General features: G+C 45.0%; 1 protein-coding gene across 1 annotated transcript; it reads left to right on the top strand.

The window, feature by feature from the left end:
- The first annotated feature begins 124 nt into the window (after positions 1-124).
- ORC6 (origin recognition complex subunit 6) lies at positions 125-6,830 on the top strand. The gene is made up of 7 exons (XM_062586078.1): positions 125-199; positions 645-774; positions 1,608-1,771; positions 2,849-2,938; positions 4,116-4,228; positions 5,582-5,656; positions 6,120-6,830. Exons 1-7 carry the CDS (start codon positions 135-137, stop codon positions 6,284-6,286), a joined length of 804 nt encoding a protein of 267 aa, XP_062442062.1. The 5' UTR covers positions 125-134; the 3' UTR covers positions 6,287-6,830.
- Positions 6,831-7,842: the final 1,012 nt, after the last annotated feature.

Below are 7,842 nucleotides of genomic sequence, written 5' to 3'. Positions count from 1 at the left end.
GCGGCACGCTCAAGTCGGATTGGCGCAGGGGGCGGTGAGTGGCGGTGCAGCTGACCAATCCGCCGCGGAGGCTGGCGGGGCCGCCGGCGGGCGGGCGGGAGCGGCGCGCGCGGCGGCGGCGGGCGGGCGGGCGCATGGAGCGCGGCGCGGTGCGGCGCCTCGCCGCCCGGCTGGGCCTCGCCGAGCCCCGCGTCGTCAGGTGCGGCGGGCCGGCGGCGGGCCGCGGCCGGCGGGCGGTTTCCGCGGGGCGGCCGGCCGCGGTGGCGCCCCGAGGGCGGCGGGCGGCCCGCTGACCCGTGTGGCGCCTCCCCCCCCCCCCCCCCCCCCCCCCGCGCGTTAGGCACCTCCGGGCGCGTCCGCGCTGTTTCGCAGCCCGCGGCTGCCGGCGAGACTCCCGTCGCGGAGGCTCCGGCAGGCCCCGGTGATCGGGGAGATGCTGCTGCGGGCGCTTAGAGGAAGGGCAGCAGCGGCTTCCTGCGTTTGCCGTCCCGCTTGACTGCCTCCTCCCAGGCGTGTGCTGCAGCCCCTGCCGCGGGCAGCGCGCCGGACCAGGCAGGCCTTGGAGCAGTGCCTGTGCCGAAAAGCTTATTTTCTTGTAACTGCGGTTTTGTTGAGGAGGGATTTGTGTGCTGGATGTTTTGCAGAAAAGCTGAAGAGTACCTGCGGCTATCCCAGGTGAAGTGCACGGGACTCGTGGCTCAGATGACAGCGACGAGCAGTGCCGTGATGTGCCTGGACCTGGCAGCTAGTTTCATGAAACAACCAGTGGACAAAGTAAGATGGAGCGTGTCACTTGGCTGGCTGCTGCCTTCTCCATGTGCCTTCTCCACGCTGTTCTGTGTGGTCTGTGGCAGAGTGGGAAAGGGATAGTAATAACTGACATTACTTCTGCCCAGTGTGTTGCCGGGCCCTTATACAAATTTAGTGCTATTAAACTTTCATTGCTCATTTGAAATTGGGAGAATTGAGATCAGCATCATTGTCATACACACTTCATGATTTAAGCTTGCTTTGCTATTATTTTTACCTCATTTAGTAATGAATTTGGCAGGGATGTTAAATTTAAAATCTGTCCCTTTACTGTGAGAGCAAAGCAGTGGCTCCAAGGAATCCCTCTCTACAGTGGTACTTGTAAACCTCCATCTGCAGAGCTGCCAGATAAATGGTACTGTGCTGCCCAAGTAATGTTTGATATCAGATGTTCCTGATTGTCCGTTCACAGACAGAAGAGTTTGGTTGCACCTGATCCCATGAGCAGTAGCATGGAAGTATTATGCATCTCTACAAGTTGCTCAGATCTTGGGTACCTTCATTTTTAACTATGATGTGATAAAAGGCCCACGTCATATTGTAGAGAAAAAACAAACCTCAGCCCTGGGGAAATGATCTAAAAATAAAACTGCATTAAAAGGTGTGGCATTCCTAGGCAGTTAGTCTTTCTCTGTGCAGTGGAAACTTTCATTGCTCATTGCACGAATGTGTTTTATCTAGCAATAAAACATTATTTAGAAAACTTAGTATGTAGTTTCTCTCTACTCTATTTCAGTTTTCTGAATAAGATATTGGAAAGTAGTCTCTAAATAATGCCTGGAATTTGTCTTTCAAAGAGCTACTTTGTTAAACTCTCCGGTTTGAACAAGACGACTTACCAAAGCTCCATAAAGTCTTTGGAGTGTTTGCTGGGAGTGAACTCCAGACTGGAAATGCGAGACTTAGCTGTGCAGTTCTGTTGCATGGAGGCAGTGAGCACCGCTTCAAAAATGCTACAGAGGTGAGGAAGCTCTCGCGATCGTTCTGGGAACCACCAGTAAGGCCCTTTTGTTCATTAGGTGTGTAAACACCTTGATGGTCAGAAGGGCCAAGTATCTCACACTGACTGGATCCAGCAAGGTGAGCTGTGAGCACTGATAATCTGGCCATTTATATAGGCCACTTCTTAAATTACATTTTAGACGTAGATAATGACTTACTGAGACTCAGTCTAAGTCCCCGTTCTTCAACTAGGAATAGAATAAGAAAGATTTGACTGCTAGTCCATGTTTTTGTCTATAGCATCACAGTGTCTTCCATTTAACCACTTGCATCTGATAGTGTCACAGAAGCAATGATCAGTAAAAACAAATCCTCCTTTCTGAAGATGAGTCTTCTAAAATGCACGTTGCTCTTCATGTTAAAATAAGAACACTTCGGCTGAGGTTCAGTTAACGAAAACCTTGCATTCTGTAACATCTACTTGAAGGTGAGCAGTTGCTGACAAGCTCTGTTCTGGAGTGCTATCACCTTGTTGGCATATGGGTTCAGAGTATTCTGAGTTACAGGAAAGTGAACACAGGCAGCATATGCATGTTTTTAAGACAAACTAAAACGAATGGCCTGGGCCCAAGTGGACAATGAAAAATGAAACTTTCCACAGTGCTGGAGTTCCATTATGTCATTTTCCATCCTTAAGGCTTAAGCCTTCATCCTTGTAATATATGTATTAAAGTATCACAGGAATTATAGTTCTGCCCTCTACAACAGGATGGATTGGTGCAAAACATCTCATAATTTTTAAATGTAGAGATGGAAAGCACTCTTAAGGATGGGGAGCAGGAGAAATAGATTTTACTGATAAGCCTTGATCCAGATTCGTGATTTAAAATACCTTTATTTCAAAAGGAGAAGATTCCCATCCCCCTTTTTTCCCCTTGTCTCTTTTCTCTTCTTAGTAGCTGTTTGTGTTTGACAGAGTTGCAAAGGACCAAGCAGTCCAACACATGTTCATTTGTTGAGGAGCATGTGACAAATTATTTCAGCAGCTTCCCTTGAGGCAAGCGTGCTGTGCGATTAACACTCCTGTTGTTTTTAGGTATGAATCTAGCCTCTCTGAAACACAGCAAATGGACCTTGATTTCTCAAAGCCACTGTTTACAACAGCTGCGCTATTCACTGCATGCAGGTGAGTATAGCCTGACAGATCTTACATGGGCTCAAATGCCTAATGAGACATCAAAAAGCAAGAATGTTCGTACTGTAAAAAGCTGATTCATTTTTCAGCTGTCTGAATAGTCTGAAGGATCTTGCTTAGCGCATCCTGCTGCTCACTTCTGGATTTGGAGACAGCCCTAACAAATGAGTCATTTTTCTTATAGTAAAGTCTCCTATCTACACTGTGTTTGCCTTCAGGAGGAGGAGAAGTGTTACATCAAATATGCAGTAGGATACCTTGAATTATTTGTTACAGACTAAATGAAAGCTGTCTTCCCTGGTACAGAATAGATGCTCTGAGTGATTCCATTAAGACATATTATCCAAGGCAGTGGTAGAAGAACATCTGTTAGTGCTTTGTACTTTGCCTCCTCCCTCTCAGTCTAACCAGCATAACATAATCCCTTAGTAACATTTTCAGATTTAGTGGGAAGACTGTTTCCCTTTGTTAGTATGGATTTAAACTTAGCACAGAGCAAAAAGCTGTTTGTGGCTGTTGTTGAGAAGCTGCTCGAGGTTCAGGGATGGCTGCTAGCTTACCTCTGAGCACCAAGATGCAGCCATTGTTCTGAAGAATGAAAAGCTCTTAAGCTCTAGACCCTCACATCCTGAAGTCGGTCTGACCTTTGGGAAATGGGTTCTTCTTAGCTGAAGGCCTGCATCAACTTGGAAGATAGGTGTCAGCAGAGCGTGACTCAGCCAACTGTAAGAGTTTGCTTGCATGCAGATACCTTCCCTCTCAGTATTGTGGCTTGTAACAATCTTAGGAATCAGTCTAGGTGCTACGTAGTTGCATAGCTCTCTACAACTGATCTCCCAGCAGTCATTGCATTCAGTTTTTTGCAGTAGTGGGATTTCATCCTGCTTCTCTCAAGCACTAGAAAGTACCTTTTCCTAACAGAATTTCCTCTAATAATCTGAACCAACCATGGGCTTCAGTTCCAGATCTGTCCTGATTGAGTTGTGTAAGGGTCTATTAACTAACTAGATTTTTCTGAGTGAGATAAGTATTAGGCAGATAAGGCAAGAACTCAGGCTTCCTCTCCTTGTTCTTGCAGACAGTGCTGGTACAGTAAACGTAGCCTCATTTGAGTGATATTTGCTTGAACATTGCTTCCTACAGAAGCTGATTTAACTTTCTGTTATAGGCAGCTGAAGCTAAAAGTAGACAAATCTAAAATGGTGGCTACATCTGGGGTGAAAAAAGCAATATTTGAGCGGCTGTGCAGTCAACTGGAGAAGATGTGTCAGCAACTCAACAGTAAGCTTTTGGCTTTATCTCTTAAAACATCCTTTTATCCTCACCAGATCTCACAGTGCCCCCATCCTTCTACCCTGATGATTTCGTTCTGATCACTTACAACTGCTTCCTTCCAGCCAAGCTTGGTTGTCTGTTCAAATGTGTTTCCTGCAGTCTGGATCTCAAAGGAAGTCCCAACAGCTTAACATGTTGCAAGGCCAAAAATAACTATTTTCTTCGCTTCTCAAATGCTCACTGCTCCTTACCTTCTCTTCTTTTGCAACTTATTCCTTGCTTCTCCCGTAACTACCAGGCCTATTTTGGATTCCTCCTTCTCACGTTTTCTGCATCCCTTTTAGCATAAAAACATAAAGATTACCATAAATACCTTGTTATCTTTGTTGCTGTGACTGATTGACTTTCGTGTTTTCCATTCCTTCCCCCACAATAGGGCTAACACAAGTGTCTAAGCACTGCTTTTCTGTGGTAATTCAGCTATTATGTGGTACTGTCCCATCACATGCAGTAGGCAGGCATGAGGAAGGTTGTCTTCACCTGTTGTTGAACATACAGGTCTCCCTACTCCTTTTAGTGGAGGAGGAAGATGGAAATATGCTGCTAGCCTTCCTGAGCTTGTATTTCTGCTCTTTCCTACTGACTTCCCCTCTTTCCTAGGCTTGCTTTCTCAGTACCTCGCTAGCGGCACCCTTGCTTCCCTGTCTTCATATCGTGTTTTTTGGAATGTGCTGCCTGAACCCAAACCAAAAGCTGCTGCTCTTTCCCAGGCAGAGACCATCCCAGAGTGCAGTGCACTACAAAAAGTCTTGCTCCACCAGTAAAGCAGCTAAAAGCACCTGGAAGTTTCTGTATTAGGTCAGGGAAGAGAGGGCTGTCTGTGTGCATAGATGCAGCACACTATAGGTAGCAGTAGTACAAACAGATTGAAGAAATGGGGTAGAAGGGAGGAGAAATAAATGAGAATCCTGCCTGAACAATCAGTAATAAAGTGGGGTTTGGGGAGTACAAAGATGACTGGTTAAGTGTTACAAATAGAGCAGTTTACAAAAAGCAGCCAGCCAGTCCTTGCAACCCCTGCAGTGTGATGGCACCTCTACATGTACAGCTTAGGGGTCAGCCTGGACCAGGAAACTACTCTGACTGAGAAATCATGGTTTCCTGCTGGGCTGTCTTCCACCCAGGTCTATCACCTAACACCTTGCACCATCCAGCTGCACAAGCAGCTGTGCTAGGCAACAGACAGCAACTTGGGAGGAAGAATAGGTCACTGAGGGCAAGGTGGCCCTGCTGTCAAAGAACTACTATCTTTGGGGCTTAAACAGCATTCAGAAATAAGGCAGCTTTCTGTATTTTTAGAAGATGATATTCCTTTGACTGCTGAAACACCTGAAAGCCTGCAGACCAACCTGGAGCGCTGTGAGAAGGAAAATGGTAAGTTGCGTTTAGCTATGAACTACATCAGCTCACCAGAGCAGCTCTTGGCTTTGTTGTTGCTTAATGATATTTTAGTTATATAATATGCCATAAGGATCTGCTCATAGCAACTTGTTCTGCTCTGCAAACCACTGGCTTACGGAAGAATTTAGAGGGCTTAACAGAAGGGTCATGGTGTTTATATTGAGTGGTCCTAGTAGAACTAAGGGCCTCTCTTCCATCCAGAAACAAAGGTGAAGAGGTTACTCTTGCAGTGGGAGTCAGGGAGAAGGGGTACAGGAACAGCAGCAGATTAGCACAGCAGCAATTAGAAATTTAGCAAAATAGCACAGATTAACTAATATAGTTAGTTCCTGTGCAGTCCCTGTGCTTGTCTGCACATATTTATATACTGTCACAGTTATTCCCAACAATATATTGCCCATGTTGGCACATCATGGACTTTCTCCTTCTCTCATAGAATCTGAAGATGAAGAAATGCCATGTAAACGGCCAAAGACTGAAACAAATCAGGACTATGAAGAATGGAAAAAGAGAATCCTGGAAAATGCTGCTAAGGCACAAAAGACAAATAGGAGTACTGCCTCTAAAGTGTCATCTAGCAATATCACGGCTGCTTGCTCCTAATTTTAACTCCCCTTCCACTCTAATGACTTCCAGTAGCATGTGGAACAGTGGTTGGCTAGTAGCCAGCTAGTTTTATTTATGAGATAGTTTAAAAACTATTTAAGAATGTTGTTTTTAATAAGTGGCACCAGAATTATGGTGGGTTTTTTACAAGAATAAGCATGTCTGAACAGTAGCCAGGCTGGTGCCTGAGCAGCTATGGCATTAGGTGGTAGGATGGGCTTAATTTCTCTCACTGCAAGCAGGTAACATTTTAATGCCATGTTAAATGTGAATAAGTTATAAATTACTTGCCTTTGTGCCTCTGGCTGGAAATAGTCAGTAAAAATAGAGGAAAAGGATTAACGATGCCTTGTTAACAGCAAAAAAAAAAAATAAGAACAGTTTATCAAACTCTTTAATTATTGCCAAAGAAATACTGTTCAAATGCTGAAGTTAAATTAGTTTTTATAATCTGTGTGGGACTGAAGCCTTTTGTACCTGTAAGGGGCCCCAAATATTCCAAGAAACAATAAAGAGACCTAGGGAAGACTTTGTATTATGACTTCAGGTTCTTGTCTCTTGCTTAAAACATAGACAGCCTTAGACAGCAAAATAAAATTAGACATATGGGAAATGTCTATGCTTTGAGGAGGAAAATAATCCAGGAGACAAGGATCTCAAACCCTGTAACACCAGGCAGTAGAGCTTTGCAGGGTGTACAGGAGAGTTCCCTATGTCTTACGGCAACTTCTGCAATCCTACGCTTCCATCCCACCTACTGAAACTGCCATTTGTGTTAACTACGTTCTCAAGAAACGTCACAACTTTCTCAAGAAAGATCACAACTTTTAGCAGTACAGGGCTGTGGTGACTGTAATAAAACCAGTCCACACCTACTGTACATTTTCCTTTAATATTAGTATTTTCTGTCTGGGGCATGTAAACAAATTATCTTCTGTAAGCCCTTGTTTCAGAACAACCCAGAAAACCCCTACGGTCCAAATGAAGCAAAAGGAAAGTATCTTGTGGTTGAACGTTCAGGTTTGACACACTGCCCCCATCCGGGCTTCTGCTCAACAGGATTTTAATAGCGTGCCAAACGCCTCACACTGCTGCACGTGCTCCTTGCTTACCTGTGCGACACCAGGGTTACAGACAGGTGATGCCGTGCTACTAGCACACCGGCCAGCTCTTGTACTCACTGTTCCAGAATCAAGGCTAGTGGCTCACATGTGATTTGTCCTTGTAGCCTGTGGTAGATCCCAAACTTTCCCATCCAATAAAATTGAAGCTTGAAAAGGGAAATAATTTCTGGCCAACTTAACTTGAATTAGAAAAAGCTAATTAGAAAGAGCTAAGTTCCTGATTACAGTTCAGAACTGTAATGACAACTTCATTTTGGAATGGACACCAACCATCTGATAAGCAGAGAAAAATCTATCGCCCACATTCAGAAAGAGCTGTCACAAAATGCCCAGTCTTTAAAATGTGATGCAGTATGGAGCAGAGTCCTCAGGATGGGGAAGAGACCAGCCTAATGGGTTAATATTCTGTACTTATGACCTAGTAAAAGA

The sequence above is a fragment of the Rhea pennata genome, chromosome 13, assembly GCF_028389875.1.
Source record: "Rhea pennata isolate bPtePen1 chromosome 13, bPtePen1.pri, whole genome shotgun sequence".
Lineage (NCBI taxonomy): Eukaryota > Metazoa > Chordata > Aves > Rheiformes > Rheidae > Rhea > Rhea pennata.
This window is presented reverse-complemented; position numbering and strand designations above follow the sequence as displayed.

Coding starts and splice junctions, on each gene's coding strand:
- ORC6 (XM_062586078.1), top strand. CDS start 135: ATGGAGCGCGGCGCGGTGCGGCGCCTCGCCGCCCGGCTGGGCCTCGCC. Junction 775..1,607: donor TGAAACAACCAGTGGACAAA/GTAAGATGGAGC, acceptor TGTCTTTCAAAG/AGCTACTTTGTTAAACTCTC. Junction 1,772..2,848: donor GCTTCAAAAATGCTACAGAG/GTGAGGAAGCTC, acceptor TGTTGTTTTTAG/GTATGAATCTAGCCTCTCTG.